The sequence below is a fragment of the Macrotis lagotis genome, chromosome 7 (assembly GCF_037893015.1).
Source record: "Macrotis lagotis isolate mMagLag1 chromosome 7, bilby.v1.9.chrom.fasta, whole genome shotgun sequence".
In the NCBI taxonomy this organism is placed as follows: domain Eukaryota; kingdom Metazoa; phylum Chordata; class Mammalia; order Peramelemorphia; family Peramelidae; genus Macrotis; species Macrotis lagotis.
In genome coordinates, this window is record NC_133664.1 from 110851349 (window position 1) to 110873842 (window position 22494).

The window sequence follows — 22494 nt, forward strand, 5'->3', positions numbered from 1 at the left end:
ATTTGACTGAATTTCATTTTCCTGACATTCTGCTGTCTAAAGTTTTGTGAACTTCAATCTATGAAACAATAATATCTTGTTCATATGTGATTTTAGTTCAAAGTAATAGGCAGCTTGGTGGTGCAGTGGATAGAGCACCAGTTCTGGAGTCAGGAGTACCTGAGTTCAAATCCGACCTCAGACACTTAACAATTACCTAGCTGTGTGGCCTTGAGCAAGCCACTTAGCCCCATTGCCTTGCAAAAACTAAAAAAAAAAAAGATCCAAAGTAATCAAATTCCTTTTACTTTACTGATCTTTTTTGTTCTTTTAATCAAATAGTCAAATGGATTTGTGGTCTCAATGCTTTGGATAGTGATTGCTGCATATAGCCATTCATCCATATTTCCCTCCCTTCTTAATAATGTTGTCTGACTCTTGTCCAAGTTCTCCCACAAATTGACAAGAGATTAACCCAGTGTTCTTCATTTCCCCTGATATCACAAGACTAATAGTGGAAACTCTTTCATTCTTTGCCTTTGACAATGGCATCTTTTGAAACTATATAATTTTTCTTTATTATAAGCTTGATAGCCACCAACAAATAAGGAAAATAGAAGAGGGATAGAAGGGTAGAAACAATAGAAAAGAATCCGATGGATAGAAAAAGAAGATTGTATAAAAATGCAAAAGTTTCGTGTACATCTTGTTTTTGAAATAGTAATCCACTAACTTGGTAGTACCAATAGTGCTCTGTTTGCCTCTGTTCCCTTATGGACTTCCTTATGTTACCTTCTGTGAATCTTTTTTTTAAATTTTATTTATTTATTTCACATTACTACAATATTCTTATTGTAAAAGTAAACATAATCCCCCCCCTTCCCAACATAAAGAAACCTCAAGAAAAATAAAGTTAGAGAAAATAGAAGTGTGCTTCAGTCTGTATTCAGATGCCATCAGTTCTGTCTTTGGGATGAATCGCATTTTTTATTAAAAGTCTATCAGATAAGTGGCTTCAATATTTTTTCCCCACAGTTGCTATTGCTGACTATCTCCTCCCATGATCTTTCCTCTCTTCTATCATCCCCTCCTCCTCTCCCTGTCCCCTTTCTCCCATCCCTTTCCTTTCCTTTTTTCCTCTAGGGTAAGATAGATTTCTATACCTATTGAGTATGTATGCTGTTTCCTCTCTGAGCTACTTCCAATGATAATAAAGGCTCATTTATTCCCCCCTCACCTTCCCCCCTTCCACTCCATTGTAAAAGGTTTTTCTTGCCTCTTTTATGTAAAATATCTTAGTCCATTCTACCTCTCCTTTCCCTTTCTCCCAGTACATTCCTTTTCTTGCCCATTAGCTCCATCTTTATAATATATTATACCTTCATATTCAACTCTCTCCTATTCCTTGTCTATAAGTGTTCCTTCTAACTGCCCTAAGAAATGAGTAGGTTCATATGAGTTATCAGTATCATATTCTGATGCAGGGATACAAATGGTTCAACATCATTAAATGCCTCATAATTTGCCCTTTCCAACTACCCTCTCCATGCTTTATCTGAGTTCTGTATTTGAAGATCAAACTTTCTATTCAGTTCTAGTAGTTTCAACAAGAAAGTTTGAAAGTCCTCTATTTTATTGAATATTCATCTTTTCCCCTGAAAGAGGAAAATTTTTTCTGGGTAGTTGCATCTTAGCTGTAATCAAAACTCTCTGCTTTCTAGAACATCATATTCCAAGCCCTACAAGCCCTTAATATAGACACTGCTAAATCCTACTGATTGTAGTTTCATGATATTTAAATTGTTTCTTTCTGACTGCTTGTAAAATTTTCTTCTTGACTTGGGAGTTCTGGAACTTGGCTATAATATTCTTGGAGTTTTTATTTTGGGGTCTCTTTCAGGAGGTGATAGGTAGATTCCTTCAGTTTCTATTTTATCCTCTGCTTCTAGGATATCAGGGCAATTTTCCTAGAGAGTTTCTTGATGAAGTCTAAGCTCTTTTCCTGGTCATGAGTTTCAGGTAGCTCAATAATTTTTAATTATGTTTCTTGGATACGCTTTCCAGGTCAGTTGTTTTTCCATTGGAATAGTTCACATTTCCTTCTAGTTTTCATTCTTTTCATTTTGTTTTATTGTTTCTTGACCTCTCACAAAGTTATCAGATTCCCTTAGCTCCATTCTACATTTTAAATAATTATTTTCTTCAGAGAGCTTTTTTAATCTCCTTTTCCATCTGACAATTTCTGCTTTTTTTAAGGCATTCCCCTTATTGACTTTTCAGACTCCTTTTTTTCATTTGACCTAAAGTAGTTTGTAAGATATTATTTTCTTCAGTACTTTTTTGTATCTCCTTCATTAAGCTGCTGACATGGTTTCCATGATTTTCCTGCATTGCTCTCATTTCTCTTCCCAATTTTTCCTCTACCTCCCTTATTTGGTTTTCAAAGATAGTTTGATCTCTTCCATAGCCTGGAACCAATTCATATTTTTCTTGGAGGTTTTTCTTACAGAAGCTTTGACTTTGTTATCTTCTGGGTGTGTGTATTTTGATTCTTTATGGGACCAAAGTAATTGTCTTTGGTTAGATTCTTTTTCTTCTGTTTGTTCATTTTCTCACCTAAGACTTGATTTTAACTCTTTGTTAAGGGGGGTCTATTTCTAGAGTAGAGGAAACACTTTCACAATCTTTTAAGGGTTTTTGTAGCTGCTTTCAGGGACCTCCCCCCTCTTATCCCCCCCCCCCCCCCAGGACCTCAATTCCTTCAAGGTCTTATGACCTTATGACCATTAGCACTCCCCTCTGCCCTGGAGTGATGAGCAGGGTTCCAGTTCTATGGCAGTAAGGGGACCCAGACTATGACCTAGATCTGAGTATGGGCAAAGCAAAAGCACTCAGTTTTTCTATGGATTCCACCACTCCAGAATTTGATTAGTCATAATTTAAAGGCATTTGGAGTGGTTTGGTGGAGAGTTTCTGTAATTTTCTGCCTTTACTCGGCCATCTTGGCTCGGCCCCCTCAGTTGACCTTCTGTGAATCTTAAAATATGCTTCACTGACACTGTTCTTTTTTAAAAAATCACTATAACTATCTCTATTCCTCCTCCCACCTGATATTCTTCCAAATAAAAGTCTTGCTTTTAAAGAAGTAGATATAAACAGATTTGTGTTGTGTTGGTTGCAGCTCAAAATTTATATCTCATTCTACACATTTAACTTAACCAATTCTCTGCCAATAGGTGGGAAACTTCATATCAGTTTTTTTGAGTTGTGATTAGTTATGTTATTTATCAAAGGTTCAAAGTCTTTCAGAGTTGTCTTTTACAGTGCTGTACCCAATGTATAAAATGTCCTCTTGGTTCTGCTCAATTCACTTTGCATCAGTTCATGCAAGTATTTCTAGGTTTCTCTGAATCAATCTCTTTGATAATTTCTTATGACGAAATAATATCGCTGTTCATTTGCAAATAATAATTTATTTAGCATTCCCAGGTTGAAAGGTAACCCCTTACTTCACAGTTCTTCTTACAAAAACTCCTGAAACAATACAGATATCTGGGGTAGATTTTAAGACCCATATGATTTGAGAGGAGAACACAAACATCAAATGTTATCCCTCTGTGAGATTTTTGCTCTTTTAAGGAGTGGTTACAGGAGGATGTGAGTAATCCTCAGGGGGATACTTAGAGATCTTGTACATAGGAGCCATTAAAAAAATAACTTGTTGATTGATTGCTCAGGAGGGAGGCATGGTGCTTGGGTGCACAGTATTGGCTATGCATGACTATATGGAAAGAGAGATAGAATTCATGGTATATGTGTTTCATTTGAGAATGTTTAAGTGTAAAAGTGAAGTCTGAACCAATATATGTTAAGGATTGCCTTAGTTCTAGGCTGGTCCTGACTCAGGCTGGGCCCTGGTAGTTTAGGTTTGAAATTTGAACTAAATGAAATTTGATATTTGAACTAATAGTCATTCAACCATTAACAAAAGGGGATTTACTTAAGCATAGCATGAAAAGGATATTCAGTGAGGATAGACACATGTAGTATATAGCAATACAGAAGCAGCAATGATGAGGGCTTGCCTCTAGATTTCTAATATCGAAGGAGTTTGCTCAGAAAATTATCTAGAAATGGATGAGGTTCTTTTTATAGGGTGAGTTAAATCATCTAATTTGATTCACAAAAGAATTGTCAGTCAAAAATGCTCAAAATAATGGATCTTGTTTTAAGTGCATTTTGCCCTCATATAAGGAAAGGTGATTCATTTTAGGTAGCCAGGAGTTTGTGGAATCAAAGAAAGAACAGATAATGATATATAGGGATCACAGTCACCTAGGAGTCAGGGACATATGCATATAATACTGGTAGTGGGGGGTAGTGGTTAGGTCTTGAGTAATATAATCATGATATCACAGTGAGAAGAGAAAGGGTGTCTAAGTATGTAAGAGGCAGGTAATGATGCAAGGGCTCTGCCAATAAGGGTGGGTGTTGTAAGGCTCAAATGAGATAATGTTTGTATTTTGAGGTTTGCATTTTGAAGCTTTAAAACACTAGGTAAAGGGCAGTCATTCTTATCATTTCATTAGCCTACAGTCATCAAATCCCCAAACTGACAATGACTTTATTTCCTTAGGCTTCTGAACTTTTACTGAGCTCAGATAATGTTTATAGAATGATGTGGGAGTGTGCTGGCAAGTATTCAACTACCAATTCTCCCCCACTAATGTATGAACCTACACTCCAAAGTTTAAGTTCAATATGCTTTATTAACATTTATCCATTACATTCTTTAGTTCAGGTCACCAGCAAAGCAATCAAACAAAACCTAATTTGTAGTGTATGCTATTTTCCCAGTAAAAATTTTTCATTCTGAATATTTAACCATTGGTTCTTAGGAGCTGGTCACTAGCATCTCTGGTTTCTTTTCTTTTGTTTTCTTTTTTTAAATTGACATTTTATTTTTCCAATTACATACAACATTACAACCTTCATTCATTTGAAAATTTATAAGTTACACATTTTTCTACCCCCCCCCCCTTCCTCCTCTCTCCCCACCCCTTTGTGGTGAACAGTTAAAGTTCATACCTCTGGTCTTACTTCACATTCACAGAATAGGGAATGTCATATGTTAGGAACTTGGAAATTTCCTGGAATGAAGATTCTAAGTAGGTGGGTGAGAATAGCAGGAAAGAGAAGTCTATCTATAACAAAAGCAGGTTTGTCCCTAGGAATAGCTAGCTTCCTAGTACCAGAGGGTTTTTCAGGCTGCCACCAAAGGTCAGCAACTGGACACATGAAATGGGTCCAGAGTTTCAATAAAACTCTGGGGTAGAAAACTCTCATTACTAGATTAGGTTAACACCTTCTCCAAAACTTATAGCCCTGAAATATTTGCTCTGCAATTAAGTACTTAATTTAATTAAATAAATATAAAATTAAAATTAATTTAACTTAAGTATTTGTTCTGCACATAAGTGATGGCTGAGTGCCTCAGAATCTGTGATTTTACTGAGTCACACAGCCAGGACAAACTAGAAACAGATCTTGAATCTAGATTTTCCAGAGTTTACTGTCATCCACTCTATCCACTAAGCTAGTGATACAGGGGAAAGATGAAGAAAATTGTGAATGTAGAAAATGGATGGAAATGTAAATTGACTACCACCTACTTTTGAGATGTAAATTGTCTATCATGAAAAAGATATAGAGAATTATGATTGTAACAGAAACAAAATTTGTAATCTTAAAGGCTGCTAATCTTGTCAAATTGGGTGGAGATCCCCATTCTTGATGTAAAATTTGTATCCTGTTTTCCTTAGGCTTCACTTTCTACCTAATTCCAGGTCTGCCCAGTAAGGGAAAGGGAGTTCACCTTTTGCCCTCTGGATGAGAGGTAAGACATAAAAACTTGGGTTGGACTCCCACTCATGGCCACAGTCTTTTTTGACCTGCTGGCCCAGCAAACACTGCTTGGTTGTTCTGGTTGTTCTTTTATCTCTCTCTCTCTCTCTCTCTCTCTCTCTCTCTCCCCCCCCCCCCATCCCTTCTTATGTGTTGCAACTTCTTCTAATAAATTTTTGTTTTATTTCCACCCTTGCTTTCCCAAGTCTGAATAATGATTCCTCATAGGCAGAATTGAACTTAAGTAGCCAGTGGCTACATGACTAGGTGAGTGTTCCTGGCTCTCTCTCATCTTCAACAGAGTTTGGGGCTAAGGATTATATCTCTGTTTTACACATCAGCTATTTGAAGTCTTAGGATATGGATATTTATGGGGAAGAGAGGGAAGTTTGGGTGAAATTACTTTTTCTGATTACTCCAAGGAGGAAGTAGCTCTGCCCTATCTGGGAAGTTACCTTCCCTGGAGGGTAAGAGCTTAATCTTGGCTGGTTCAACTTCCTCTCCCCAGCATACACATATTACAAAAAAGGATAATCATGAATACTAAATAAACATATTTATCAAAGTAAGCTAGAAAGTTGAGTTGATAGAATACTTAAGAGTTAGGGAATTCTGTGATCTGGAAATAAGATGATTCTTTTAGCTCAATCAAAGGAATCACACCCAATGAATTTTCTCTGTTCTTTGGGGATATAAGAGCTGAGAATCAAGACACATGGGGAGGTGCTGACTTTTTTCACCCACTTTAGAAGCTCTCCCATTCTCTATTCAGAGTCTGTGACCTACTTTCTCCTAATCTCTCTTCTCCCCACCTCCACCCTCCCCCTCCCCTCTCTTGATCTCTCTCTCTCTCTCTCTCTCTCCATCTCATCTCTCCACCTCTATTTTTGTCTTTGTTTAAGTCTCTCTCTCTCTGTCTCTGTCTCTCTGTCTCTCTGTCTCTCTGTCTCTCTGTCTCTCTGTCTCTCTGTCTCTCTCTCTCTGTCTCTCTCTCTTATTTCTAAGTCAAAAAAGGGGCCATGCCTCCTAGTCTATACATAGCATGACTGGTGTCCTTCAGAAGACAGTTAAACCTATCATAGTTATACTACTGTATTAATCATGTATTGTCTTATGATTTTGACAAATTCAAATATGAGTCTCCAATTAACAGTAAAAAAAAATCAGAACATGTGAAAGAGAAGTACAGTGTTATTGTTTTTTTCATTCAAACTGGAAAAAAATTATATTAGGTGTCTTCAGGTATCAATATTCATCATGAAAAGGGTATTCAGGATGATCAGCCCACCTGTCAAAATAATTTTCCCAATGAAAATTCTTATTTAATGAAAATTATACCAACATAACCTCCCATGGTAACTATTAACTACCACCCCTTTATCCTACACATACTTTTCTCTCTTGGCTACCTGCTTACTCACTCTCCTCAAGAACCATTCATCTCTCCATTTACTTACCCATGGCCTCCCAACCAGCTCATGAACTCTCTTAGCTTTTATTTCCATCTACAGGATTTTGGCTAGTCATTTAAAAAATGACATTCAGTAGTGGTAAAAGCAACTAGATGACACAGTGGGTAGACTGACACTGGAATCAGGAAGATCCGAGTTCAAATCCAATTTCAGACATTTACTAGCTGTGTGACCCTGGGTGAGTAATTTAAATCCAATAGACTTGAAAAAAATCACTACAACAAAAACTCCCACACAATACTGGTAATAGATAATAGCCTCTTAAATGTATATTGTCTGACTTTCTGCCTATTTCCCTTTTCCCAAATACTCTAAGGTTCTCAAGTACTCAGACATTACTTGGTCAGAGTTCAATTTTCCTCCTGGTCCAGTATTTTTCTCAAGTATTAACCTCCTTCAACCTTGTTTTGTACAGCTACAACTCCCTGAGCAAAACTTTTTCTTCCTAAAACTTCCTATTCTCCCATTTCAATCCATTATAGTCACTTCTCCTATTTCCTTTAGTTTACTTTCATGAATTCTCTTGAGGTTTACTATTTTTAGTATGACAATCCCAAAACCCAGATCACCTCCATCCCTTGCTTTCTCTACTCCTATAGAACAAAGAAAATTCCTTTGGAAAGATACAGCATTGGGGAGGCTCAGTCTTTTAATTACAAATGAATTCTGAAATCTTATTGTTAATCTTTTCTAGCTTCCTTGTTGTTCTCACATTGGCTATTTCAAATCTTAATTTTCTTATGTAAAATAAGAGTTGAAACCATTTGCTGAAAGTTATGCAAGTGTGGCATCGAAGTCTTAAAGAGAATGGAAAAAATCTAGATCAGTTTCTATGGGCAATTTAACTGCATCAATAAAGGATGAATAATGGTAATAAGGACTTAGTTAAGCTGTAATGAGGTAAATTTATCTTTGACCCAATGAGGATGATTTGGTCACTTTCTCCAGCAACACTAGGCAACTTAGATATGGGAATGGAGAAAGTAGATAAAGGGGATCACACAATCACAGATCTGGCAAAATGGTAATGGTGGAAAGTTGGGCAGGCAAAGGGATGTTAGAATATGAACAAGGACATTACTGAAACGTCCAACTATCGGGGTCAGTCCACATAGAGATATAGAGACAGAATGAAGTAGTGATGAATGAGAGGCAAGGAAAGAATCATGCAAAGTAAAACAACTGATGAAAGAATGGACTCTCATTTTAATTTTTTAAAGGTTATAGGTAGCAGCAAAGAAATCAGATTGATTAATTAGGATAGTTATATGCAAACTAAAATAAATTTAAATGAATTATACGGAAAAATAAATAGTAAAACTATTACTGGATGAATTAACCAAAAAATAAGATGTTAAAAACCTAAATATAATTTTTAAAAAATAGATAAGATAAACCTCTAATGATTACTGAATAGAAATAGAAAGAAATTTAGTTATTTCTCAGCTGTGCATAGTAGTTATGAAGGTTGATGAAGTATCCAGGCATAAAAACCTAAAAACAATTACAGAATAGCAAAAATATTCAATATATTGTATGTATGTAATATATGTAGCTAAAAAAACAAAACAAAGGCCAACAACTAGAAAAAACAACCAAATTACAAAACAGAAATCAGGAAAATTGAGGAAAATTGAAAGCAAGAACCTTTTTGAATTAATAAATGAAGTTAGGAATTATTTTGGGGGGCAATAAAATAGAAAAACATAAGTCAGTTTGACTTAAAAGAAGAAAGAAGATAACCAAATTACTGCTGTTAAAAATTTTAAAAAGAAAATGACAACATTAGAAGAAGAAGAAATATTATTAGAAAACTAAATTTTTTGTTTTTTTAAAAGGCAATGGGGTTAAGTGACTTGCCCAAGGTCACACAGCTAGGTAATTTAGAAAGTGTCTGTGGCAGGATTTGAACTCAGGTCCTCCTGACTCCAGGGTCAGTCTATCTACTGTGCAATCTATGTGAGGAATGTAGGGTGTTGGTCTTCACAGGGTGGAGGGGAGCCCTTAGGGCATCCATAGGGGGAATGGCCCAGTCAATCACAAAACTGGGAGAGTTTTCCTGATTCCATTCCTGAAATGTCAAACCCTAAACTAGCTCTCAACCAGTCAAGAGTGACCTAGATGGGCAGCTAGGTGGCACAGTGGCTAGAGTACTGGCCCTGGAGTCAGGAGTACCTGGGTTCAAATCCAGTCTCAGACACTTAATAATTACCTAGCTGTGTGGCCTTGGGCAAGCCACTTAACCCCATTTGCCTTGCAAAAACCTAAAAAAAAAAATAAGAGTAACCTAGAGATCTTGACCTAATGCAACTGAGTTTGCACAATTAGGTAATTGAATATTAACCCACACACCCCCTGTGACGATTGGGGTTCATTAGCAAATCATGTGTCCTATGATGTGGGAGGGGATCACATTAGGGGCAAGTCATGGAATGGGTGGACCTCTTAGATTGCAACTGGAACTCTGAGAGCCAATGAAAATCCAAGAGGGAGGGGAAAGAGTTTCTGAAGACTATAAATTACGTGAGTTCCAAGGCCATTGTATGCCTCATGCCAGGTGAGGTACCCCTGTCTTGAAAGGTTTGTGAATAAAATCTACAATTTTCTCTCACTCGAGAAGGTTTTTCTTTCATTCATTTATAACAATTTGGGGGCTCATTACCGGGATCCACAGAACCCACTTGAGGAAGTCCCACAAGAGACGGGAGGAAGGAACACTCATAGCTTGATTTCAAGCCAGATCCCTGTTTCTTTTCAGGAGTTCCCTCGGGTGGATCTCTGAATGGACCTGAACCCCTTCCATTGACATGGAGAGTGATGGAAAATTGTGGAAACGACCCAGAAAGGTAAGGAACCTTTCAGGGCTTAGAAGTCCTCATTCTAGATAATTCCAGAGAAGGAAAAACCTTGATGGGAGGCCAAGGGTCAAAAAAGGTGCCTAGGGAGGGAAGGAAGAGACCCCTCCCTATCAAATACCCAAGGAGAGGTTCTTTGAGTAGAAAATTAGCTAGCTGGTATGGCAAGGATGCTGTCTGGAGGTACCTTTAAACAAAGAGGAGGTAGGATTTGCAGCATGCTGAATAATTGGGTATACTAAATTATTTCTTACTTATTACTTCTTATTAAACTTAAATTATTTCTAAGTAACTTAGAAGGACATAAGAAACATAGCTGGGATCCTCTGGCAATATTGCCTCTGCCCCATACCCCATCCCCTGATTCTCAGTGTAGTCCAAGTTCTACAACTGCTCCCAGAGAGGAGGAGGCTAACAGTAAAGTCCAAGAGAAAAGGGTAAGTTCGGAAAAAGGAGAAAAAGTCAACAGGAGGACAGGGAGGAGAATAGGTTTTGTGAATGAAATCAGGGCATTCAAAAAGGAGATGAAATCCTTAGTAGAGGATCCAATAGAACTATCTGACCAACTGGAACAATTCTTAGGGCCCAACCTCTTTCACATGAGGAGAATTAATGTCGATCTTAAATGTTCTCTTCACAAGGGAAAGAAAGGGAAATGAAGTGGAAAGAATGAGTGTTTTAAATGTGGAAAAGCTGGATACTTTAAAAGAAGATGCCATGAGTTGGAGAAGGAGGCACAAGATTGTGCCCCTCATGACCTTTAAGGAAGAGGACTAGGAAACTCAAACTCAGGGGCTCTTGTTCCTCAAGCCCAACCAAGAGTTCCTGGGAAACCAGGGGGTTGGGGACTCCAAAGAAATGTATGTTTGTTCTATGTCCTGCCTGGTGTAAATGTCCCTGTTGAGTAATTTCTGGGTCTGAGGACCCAGCTTGTTTTAAAAGAGGGATAGCTGGGAGTTGGGCCCAGGAGTTTCAGAAAGTGGGGGAGAAGGAAGTAGATGTGAAGCAGCCCTCACGTGGAAATCAGACCCTACCTCACTGAGTCAGTGGTAGCTGGGCTAGGTATGTAGAGTTAAAAGAGAAAAGGGGAGGGAGATTCTTAAGAGAAAAGGCTGTGGTTTGGGGAGAGTTCAGAAGAATTTAAGAGAAGAAAGAACCGTTAAGGAAAAGATTGAGAAGTTAGAGGAGGGAAGATTTTTTTATCCTTATGAATGTCTGGGAAAGGTCCCATGCTTTTTCTCTGGGGTGGGGGAAGGGGTGATGAGTTGACACGTGGGGTAGTCTTGATCCCATCCACCATCTTGTTAAGACTTGAACCCTAGACTGAGTCTACCAAAGTGCCCCACCTGCCCAAGGAGGGAGGGAGTGGGGAGAGAAAGGAGAACTCAAGCACTTAAGCCTTAAAGAGAAAGAGACCCCTCCACAGGTGGGATAGGTGATTGGGAAAAAAAAAATCAGGAGTTGCCCAAGGTCACACAGCTAGGTAATTATTAAGGGTCTGAGACCAGATTTGAACCCAGGTACTCCTGACTCCAGGGCCAGTGCTTTATCCACTGTGCCACCTAGCTGCTCCTCAGGAGACACCTTTATTGAAAGGAAATCATGTTTAATGAATCTGCTGGCCACGTGGCCTAAGTGATGACTCTCACTGTTTTTAAAGTTTCTGAATTTTGGGAAGCAAGCTGAGGGTTTTAAAAGAGGGATACTAGTGTTGTAACATTCTGACAAAATTTGTACAGAATGGGAGGAATTAAATAACCTGGACTGTTAAATTAATTTGGGATTATAAACTATTTTAACACTATTGTAACTATTGCAAGGAATTATGTGGTTTGGGATTTTAAACTCTAGTGTAACAACTTTGGGTTAAAGAAAAGTGGTATTATGTTACTAAGAAGAAAAATACCTATGTTGCCAGGGATGTTTACTGATTTGTTTTGGGAAAATTGGTTTTAATGTTAAGCCTGATAATGCTAACAACTGTATTTTTATTTTGTTTGGGTTTTTTAGGTTTTTTTTTTTTTTTTTTTTTTTTTGGCAAATCAATGGGGTTAAGTGGCTTGCCCAAGTCCACACAGCTAGGTAATTATTAAGTGTCTGAGGTCAGATTTGAACCCAGGTACTCCTGACTCCAAGGCCGGCGCTTTATCCACTGTGCCACTTAGCTGCCCCGTATTTTTATTTTAAATAGAGAGTTTGGAATATGAGTGCTGGATTCTCTGTGTAAGGCACTCTAAAGTTTTTACCAAACCAAAAGGTTGGGAAGTTTAGTTGTAATTGCATTGGTTTTAAATGTATCATGTATAGGATTGGATTCTGAGAATTTGGGTAAAGAGACAAAAGTGTAAAGATCATGAGATATTCATTTTGCTCTTGTTCTAAGGGAAACGAGATGTTTAAGAATCTTGTGATTCATGTATATTAATAATGTATGTTTAATTTTAAAGAAGTCAAGAATGTGTACTTCTCTCTTGGTAACTGCAGACAGCTGGGGGTCTCTGAACAAATTATGATTGTGGGCCCTATTTTAAGGTAACTTATTGATGAATAAGATGTTTTTATCAGTTATGTGATATTCTTTTGTAACAGCAAAGAGATTATATTTGCAATATTTAGTTATCTCTTGTGAATGTTATTTAAATACTGTATTATTAAAGCCTAGGATTAATGTGTGATTGCTTTGAAGGACAATAAGTAAAATATGAAAAAGCATGAGATCTGTGGGTTCATGAATATTGTAATAATGGAAGGATTGTTTTGTGCAATCTAATAATTTGTGTGTTACTGTTACTCTTATTGCTGTTCTGTTATTTATTTTATTTTATTTTATTTTAGGTTTTTGCAAGGCAATGGGGTTAAGGGGCTTTCCCACTTAAGTATTTGAGGTCACATTTGAACTCAGGAGGGTCGGTGCTCTATCCACTTTGACACCTAGCCACCCACGAATGATGTTCTGTTGAATTGAAATTAATAATGCATGTTGGAAATTTAAAGCTACCTAAGTTGTTCTAATGGTTTTAAAGAATTCTGAAAAGTAATTTGTATGTTAGGGGGCAGCTAGGTGGCACAGTGGCTAGAGCACCCGCCCTGGAGCCAGGAGACTTGAGTTCAAATTAGGCCTCAGACACTTAATGATTATCTAACTGTGTGATCTTAGGCAAGTCACTTAACCTCAATTGCCTTGAAAAACAAAAATAACCATTTATATGTTGAGGATGGCTAATAGGTAAACAAGTTTATGTATAGACATTTCTAACTATATGTGAATTGGGAATATTTATATATATATATATATATGTATATTCCAAAGAGGTGGTTGTTTGATTTTGAAGCAAAAGCATGTAACAAGATAATTTGAGATTTTTCTGTGCAATCTCCTAGACAAAGGAGGTATTTGTTGTAAGATACAACAGGCTAGAAGGTTTCTCTAGCCAAGGGGACTCTGATATACCATCTTTATATACAGATAGAGTAGATATGATTTCATACAAATGGATGTCTCTAGTAAGAGGTAGGAGATGAGACCCCTAGGGCCAGGCATAGTTAGAATACTGGGTTTTAGGCAAAGACCCAGGAAGGATAATCTGAGCTTTAAGTAGGGGTTTCATTAATTGGGATTCCATTAAGATTATAATTGGAATTTAGTGAATTGTATTCACTGGAAGTTCTAACTAGGTAAAATAACCATTTTAGATCACAGGACTTTTAATCAATTTTTTTCTTATGTCAGATACCAGGATGGTCAACAAAAGAAAATGCTACTGGGTAAATGTCATGTTCTTGGAGTCAAGGAAGCCAAAGGGCTAAAGATGTCAGATGACAGGGATGGGCAGCTGAAGGGGTGGCTTCTCAGTATTACTGAGGTTGGACCCCTTTGACTTGATTTCCCCAAAATGATATTTGGATTCCATTGTCTAAAGCAGAGATAGGACACTCCCTAGATAGGATATACAGACCTATGTGATATAATCATGCCACCCAATAATCTCCCTTTCTCTCAATGGAGAACATTTTTACCCTGCTTCCCCTCCTCCTTTCCACAAGGAGAAGGGCATAACTAGGGGTGTCACACATTTACAGAGTCAAAGAGAAGTTACAGATAAACCATGTACAAATAGGTGAAAGATGGTAGAGGTGATGTTCTAATGGGGTTTTTTTAGGTTTTTTTTTTTTGCAAGGCAAATGGGGTTAAGTGGCTTGCCCAAGGCCACACAGCTAGGTAATTATTAAGTGTCTGAGACCAGATTTGAACCCAGGTACTCCTGGCTCCAGGGATGGTGCTTTATCCATTATGCCACCTAGCCACCCTTGTTCTAATGGTTTTAAAGAATAAATCTGGCCTAAGACATTTGACTTACCCATGTGACCTACCTGAACATTCAATACTTGTATCTATAAATAAATTTTCTTTTAATGTCCTGGATCTTTATAGTTAGTTACTAAGCAAACTAGTAAAAGAAGTTTTAGGTGAATTGGATCTAAAAGCCAGAGATAGGTTAGGTGTCTGGCTCTGATATCTGCTATCAGTTACATGCTAAGATAGGAATTAAGTTTCCTTAGTTTTTGTGTTAGAGTGGATAGTTAGGTAAGAAAAAGAATGGGAAATTCTTAGAATAATTACAGTTTCAAGTTCTAATTTAAGGAAAGGAATGCAAGTTAGATAAATACACCAGGAAAAGGAAAATATGGCAATATTTTGGGAAAAAATTCATTTTGGCTAAGAATGTTGGAGTCATTAAAGTAAGGAAAGCAAAGGTTAAGATTGTTTTAAACCAGATACTGGTATATTGTTACAAGCTTGAGTCAATGTGATAATTCTCATTGGGAGTTTGCTCATGTAGTAAAACACTAATGGAAGTTTATTGTGTTAAGAGTAAAGTATGTGTCAGTATGGCAATAAGGTGAAATGATAAATTGTAATAAGCTCCAGAATGTCATTGTTTTGTGATGGAAACATGTTCTGATCTGAATAGGATGTTAAACAGTCTCTTTACCAGAAGACAAGGTCTCAACTAGTCACCAGAACTGGAGAGGACTTTTTGGAACAGACTCAGAAGATGTAGAAGGACATGGGATGTTTCCGGGGAAAAGGGAAGAGAAAAAAGAAGAGAGACACCTCCACCATCTTTTGCCTATGTGTACATGGTTTATCTGTAACTTCTCCTTGACTCTGTAAATGTGTGACACCCCTACTTATGCCCTTCTCCTTGTGGAAAGGAGGAAGGGAGGCAGGGTGAAAATGTTCTCCATTGAGAGAAAGGGAGATCATTGGGTGGCATTATTATATCATATGAGTCTGTATATCCTATCTAGGGCGAGTCCTATCTCTGCTTTAGACAATGGGGTATTAGTAAAGGTGGGAGGAGAGTCTAGCTGACAGAAGTCAATGCCCAGTCTTTTGATGTGGCTAACTTTTGGACTTGTAGTAGTTCACAGCAGTTTGAGAATTGGCCTTGGGTGACAGTACCCCTGGTTCTGGCCTAGATTTTCAGTTCCTGGTCAGAGGTGCACTGTGGCACAGGATTGTGATCCAGAGGAGAGAAACACCAGTGGCAAATGACTGATCCAGTTCAGAGTGACTATTGTTTATAACTGACTGGCCAGGATATTTGCCTGGGGAGTAGCAAATGTTTGGACATGTTCAGAAGAAGGGTACATATATTCTGGACTGTACAACTTAAAAATAGGTGGTCTCAGACTCATGTGAGATTAATGATGGTACCTGGATCCCTTGTAAAGATGCACAAACTGGGACATTTGTCCAGGGCAACTGATTATGAGTTAGTATGGACTTGCAAGGAAAGTGTTGAAATGGTCATTTGCAAGAAAAATAATTTAAGGAACATCACTAGGTATAGTAACTATTCTTGGGGTTGGTCCAATGGCACAAAATCAGGAATTTATTTTGATTGATTTTGGAACCAAGAAGACATTTCTAAAGACACTGGTATAAAAACTTGCCAGTGGAAGGAGGTGCAGCAACTTTGGAAATGTACCTATTATCATGATGATTATATGATTATATGGCCTATTTAAGAGGGCCCCTTGGAAGTAAGGAGGAACAGTTTTGTTCAAATGTTGGAAACTATATTCCTGAAAGACTAACTAGCACTGGAAGGACATTGGATTTATAGGATTATTGCCTACCCAGTTGTCCAAAGACTTGGTTCAGGGAGTCATTATCTAGACTTAAGAGTCTGCTGCCTGGGCACAGTATGGGAGTTGTGGCCATGGAAGCCTAGTTCATATCCTGAATAGAATAATATGACTCCAAGCTGTAGTGGAATAATTACCAACCAAACAGCTAAGGCCTTGGACTTACTGGCTGACCAAGCCATGCTAACAAGAGAGGCGATTATTCAATATAGATTGGTATTAGAGTACCTTTGGCTAAAGCAGTCTGTGGTACACAGAACTTATCAAATTGTTGTCTAAAGATAGATGACAATGGGCAGGTAAAGGAGATAACCAGGGATATCAGAAAGTTGGCACTTGTTCCAGTCCAGACCTGGACAAACCCATTTAGTATTTCTTGGATGAGTTATTTTACTGGTGCAGGGTGAAAACAGTTGCTAGGTATCTTACTATTGGCCCTTAAGTGGGATAATCCTATTACCCGGGTGTGTTCCCCATGTACATCCAGTTAATAAATTCTATCAGTAAATTAGTACCGGTGTACAACTCTAATAAAGAAGAAGTAAAGATATTGACAGGGAAAGTCAGTAGTCCTATCAAGGATGAGGATTATGAATTAATTTGAGGAAGACACTGCTGGTAAAGTGTGAAGACCAAGTTGTTATTAAAAAGAAAAGGGGGAAGTTGTAAGGAATGGTAGGGTGTTGGTCTTCACAGGGGGAAGGGGAGTCTTAGGGAATTCATTAGAAAGGGGGAATGGCCCAGCCAAAATACAAAACTGGGAGGGTTTTCCTAATCCCATCCAGAGATGGCAAATCCCAAACTGGTTTTCAACCAGTCAAGAGTAACCTAGAGGGCCAGCTAGGTGGGGCAGTGGATAGAGCACTAGCCCTGGAGTCAGAAGTACCTGAGTTCAAATCTGACCTCAGACACTTAATAATTACCTAGCTGTGTGGCCTTGGGCAAGCCACTTAACCCCATTGCCTTGCAAAAAACCCTAAAAAAACTCTTTAAACAACCTCATCTTAGAGGGAAAAATTAACAAGTCATATATGAATTTCTGAAAGGGGGTAGGGAGAGAACCCAGGACCAGATAGATTCAAGTGAATTCTTTCAAACACTGAAAGAAGAATTAAATCCAACATTATCTTAACTATTTTCAGAATTGCAAAAGCAAAAATCTTATCAAGTTCCTTCTATGATAGAAATATTGAATTACCTCCAATTGGGAAAGTTAAGAAAAGGAAAGAGCAAAAAATTGACCTTAATGAACCTTGATACAAAAATTTTATATAAAATCATAGTTTAAAGTAAAACAATATATTACAAAAATTATACAGTGATCAGGTAGGGTTTATACTAGCAATGTAGAGCTATTTTAATATTAATAAAATTATAATTTTAACTATATTAATATAAAAATGACATAATTATATCTATTGAAGTTAAAAACTGTTACTATATCACACATTCATTCCCATTAAACATACCAGGAAAAGAGGAATAATGCAATTATATATTTATATATATATATATATATATATGTATGTATTTCTTTGTGTATCATTTCATTCAAGTCTTTCCTTATCTTTTTAAAATCAACTTTTTTTCTTTCTTTCTTTTAAGGTTTTGGAAGGCAAATGGGATTAACTGGCTTGCCCAAGGCCACACAGATAGGTAATTATTAAGTGTCTGAGGCTGGATTTGAACTCAGGTACTCTTGACTCCAGGCCCAGGTGCTCTATCCACTATGCCACCTAACTGTCTCAAATCAACTTTTTTTTCTCATCTTTTCCAACACAATAGTTTTATTCCACTACTTTCCTCTAATAAAATGTTCAATTGTTCGCCAGTTGATAGGTATTTATTTACTTTGTTTCTAACTCTTTGTCAAACACAAAAAGTGGCCTTAGATATTTTTGTTCACATAAGAACTTTGTTTTAATTAAGTCTAACAACAACATAGTTGAATTACTTCCCAGAATGGTTGCAACCCATTCTTAGTTCTAGCAATTGCTCATAAATGCACCTTTTATCTTGAAGCTTCTACCAAAATTTGTAAGTTTTTTTTATTTTTTTCATTCTGATGGTTATGTGATAGGATCTCAGAGTTCTCTTATTAATTATTAGTGATTTGGAACATTTTTTTTTGTATGGCCAAGGATAGCTTAGGTTTCTTCCCTTGAGATCTATTTGCTCCTTTCCTTAGACCATTTATCAATGGTTAATCTTAGGAATTTGAATCAGTTTCTTATATATACATAAACAAAAATTTTATCAGAACTTACTGTAAAGATTTTTTCCCCAGTTAACTTATTCAATTCTAACTTCAACTATATTCAGTGAAATTATGTTAAATAAAAGAATTTTAAATTATTAAAATCAACTGTTGAATAAATAAATTAGCCCTAAAGAATTGATGGGCTAAAGTACAAATCATAGAAAGGAGAATTCTTTTCATTAAAAAGTGACAATAATGAGACTATATAGAATACCAATGTACAATAAATCAACATACCAAATGATCAATTATGATTACCAAAATTTGAAAAGAAATACCATCCACGTTTTTTTTTTGCCCAAGGTCACACAGCTAGGTAGTTAGTAAGTGTCTGAGGTCAAATATGAACTGAGGTCCTCCTGACTTCAGGGCTGGTGCTCTATCCACTATACCACCTAGCTTCCCCCTACTGTCCACTTTCTGAAAAATTTAATGAACCAATATGAAAATTCTTTGCTTTACTATAATTAATTTCATTTTACATATGAGTAAACTGAAGCTAAGAGAGTTTAAGGACTTCTTCAAGGCCAAATATCTGATTTATATCCGACTTAGACTCAAAGGCTAAATTTCCTAAATCAATGGAACTTGGAACTTGTTAGAAGAGCCCCCAGAACTTACATAAGTAATTGCACAAAGCGAATATTTTTATTCAAGTCTTCTAGGTTCTTCATTTCTTCATCAGTGAGTGAGAAGTCAAAGATCTAATAGATGGAAAATAAGAGTGTGATAATTTCAGGAGCATCATAATACACACTGAAGTTTTTAAGCAGGATGGCAATTCATAGTAATAAAACAATGAGTGGCTAATCCCATAAATTTCCATAGAATCAAAAGTTCCCCGGAAAGTCAAATATAATCATTATGTCAGTTTCTAAAGAATCAATGTTTTGGCGTGCCAATGGGGAAACTTTTGGAAGTTCTAGTCCTTTCCTATGATCCCTTTCAAGTCTTAGTGCTTTTCCCTACTTTTTTGGCAGCTGAAAAGTATAGGAAGTCATAATTTTGCATATTGTTGTGTTGGTAAATGCTTAACAATCAACTCTTCCCTCTACCCCAATGGCAAACTTTTAAGTTTATTTGCATTATTAATATTTTCTCCCTCACTTTCTTAAGTCTAGATAATTATCAAAAAGAGAAATTCAGTACTGGATTTTAGTATTTATTATTTCTCACTGAAAATTTAACAATTAATTCTTGAAAACAGTGAGCTGGCTTTAACACACCCTTGAACTCTATTTATATCCAGTCAAGCATTTGAATAGCAGTCTCCAAGATTGGTGAAAATGTTGAAGGAGAAATATTTGTCTAGACTTTCCAAGAGTATTGGGGTATTGTTATCTGTGCTGGTCTGACATTTTCTATGGGCTATTGACTCCCTCTCTGTTGTTCAGTTTAACCCTCTTCTCAAATGTAAATTCAATAAGATATTAAAGAACAACCTCAGCCCCTTCTTCTTACCCCTCTCTCCACTTGTTTGGCTCCTAGCCTTCCAAGTCACATCCAGGTGGGTCACTCCTTGATCCCCTCTCCCTGACTCCTCCCTCAAAGGAGGTGGGCTAAGCTCCCTATAAAGACTTAGCCAAACCCCTACTCCAGGCTGGATCCATGTGATCTCACTTCAGGTGCTTGTGGACCCATATGGTCCCAGCTCTACAGATTGAATTGGTTGAATCTTTATTGATTTAAGCCCAACCACTGTTTGGTGGCTGTTTCCTTTTTTTTTTCTTTAACTGTTTCTTTTGGTTTAACCTTACAACCTTTTTAGAAACTCAGTTTTTAAAATCACAGCCTCCCTTTTAGTCTCTCTATCCCTTTAGCTCACATTAATACTAAAACTCAACTATTTTGCTGCTTCTCCAAAGAGTAACCTGTGAATTACAACCTATATCTTTCTTACCCTCCAGAGTCTGGTGATTTCTTCACTCAAAACAAACAGACCATAGTGTTCTTGTTCTCTCTCTCTCTCTCTCTCACTCTCATCTCCCTACTCCCCATCTCAGATACTCTAGCAACATAAGAGTGATTCAGTTATTGGTCCAGTTTTCACATTCTGAAGTCATAGCATAGTCATTTAATTTGGCTAATTCTTTCATTTTTGTTTTTACTGCAGAAAAAGAAATTGTCATTATAAGTGGTTATCGGTTGCCTATATTGAAGCAGACACAGGTGGCTGAAATCTGGATAATCTCCAAACCTCATTGATATCTATCTGCCTCTGCCTGCACTAAACTTTTTTTTAAATCCACAAGTTCTAACAATTAGAAAAATTGAATAGTAAGTTTCATGTTTTTCCCCAATCTCATTATCCAGTGAGAATTTTCCACTTCTTGCTTAACAAGCATTGGCAAGCAATGACTGAACAAGAAAGCAAGAAAAACAATGAAACTGGATAATTCCATTGAAATTTTGTCCCTGAATAATTGATCATTGGCTATTTTCAATTAGATTAAATTCAGACACAGAAGTAACTCTAGCTAAGGGGTCCCTAAGAAAATAAAGACGTCACTGCCAGTTGAATATTGAAGATTCACTTCATTGCCATCATTATTTGTAATCTCCAGATAGCATTTTATGCAGTTACACAAACTACTTTCTTACCTGGAAGTTTTCTTTTATCCTTTCAGCATTAAAACTTTTGGGAATGACAACAATCCCTCGTTGGATATTGAAACGTAGACAGATTTGGGCTGGTGTCTTAATGTATTTCTGACTCAAAGAAATTAGCAAAGACTCTTCCAATAAGGGAGGACAATCTATGTTTACCCTTTAAACAAGAATGGAACATATGTGATATTTGGATTAGGATCATAAAATCAATTGAGGAATTTACTATCTTCTCTCTTCCCACTTGATCACCTACAAAGAGAATCCACATTAACTAAAACTGGATTTTCCTAAATTTATGGTAAGTTCTTGATAAATACCTATTTATCCACTGACCATTTTTTTGTGAGGGAGGTCAAGTTCATGGAACTATCTGGGTCTCTTCTAGTTTTTCTTCCATACTGCGGGATGATGATTCTTGTATGGTTTTCTTCTATATCCTTGATAGATGAAGCATCCAGCTTTTGGAGTTTTTGGACACAGTACTGAAATTCTTTGTTATTTGTTTTAGCTCAGTAACTCATATAGATTTCTGTTATTAAAATTAATGTTCAAGTTCTCAAAACATTTATGAGGTATCAAATCAAAAGATGAATTTGTAAAGTTCCTGGCATAGTAGGCACTTAAAAATGTTCCTTTTCTTCCTTCTTTTCAATATAGTATAATGGATACAATGGATACCCTTACCTGTGTGCTCTGACCAAAGGAAAATAAATGTTGATTGCTGAAACCTGGTGAAATATCTTGGGTTTACCAGTCCCCAATCACTCTGGTTGCTTAGCCAATAATAGGTCCCAGGTAAACCCCATATAGTCATTGTTTGGGCCCTGACTGATTCAGAGTGAATGCAAATAGCCATCATTTTTGTTTTGGTCCAAAACCTTGAGGGTCTTCCCCTCCCAGATAGATTTTTTTTAACTACACAAAAAAAGGTCATCCTTTGCCTCTTTTCTTTCTTATCTAACCCTAATCACTGAATGATGCTGTCTCAGCCAAACTGAGTACGGCTAAAGACCTTTGCTTAAAAAAAGGCCAACGTCTCCCCCTGCATCCAGGGCCATCTCCAGTCATCCTGATCCTTATCTGGCCAGTGGCCCCAGATGGTTCCAGAAGAGAAAGGGAGAATGTTGAAAAGCATTTCAGTCCCCTCCTCTCCTTAGATCCAATTTACTTGCATGCCATAGCATTACCTCCATGACATCAGGGTCCTCTTCCAGAATGAAGGAAAAACAACAGGAATGGGCACAATAATGAGTTTGAA

The 22494-nt window shown here is 37.1% G+C and overlaps 1 protein-coding gene across 1 annotated transcript in view; it reads right to left on the bottom strand.

Moving 5' to 3' along the window:
- Positions 1-4728: 4728 nt before the first annotated feature.
- The window catches only part of AKR1D1 (aldo-keto reductase family 1 member D1), a 78380-nt gene continuing 60614 nt past the window's right edge, over positions 4729-22494 (bottom strand). Inside the window, exons 7-9 of the mRNA XM_074193594.1 lie at positions 21228-21393; positions 19248-19330; positions 4729-7171 (exon numbers count right to left, since the gene is read on the bottom strand). Of these exons, the coding sequence (XP_074049695.1) occupies positions 7129-7171; positions 19248-19330; positions 21228-21393 (292 nt within the window). The 3' untranslated portion in view covers positions 4729-7128. The remainder of the gene's footprint in view (positions 7172-19247; positions 19331-21227; positions 21394-22494) is intronic.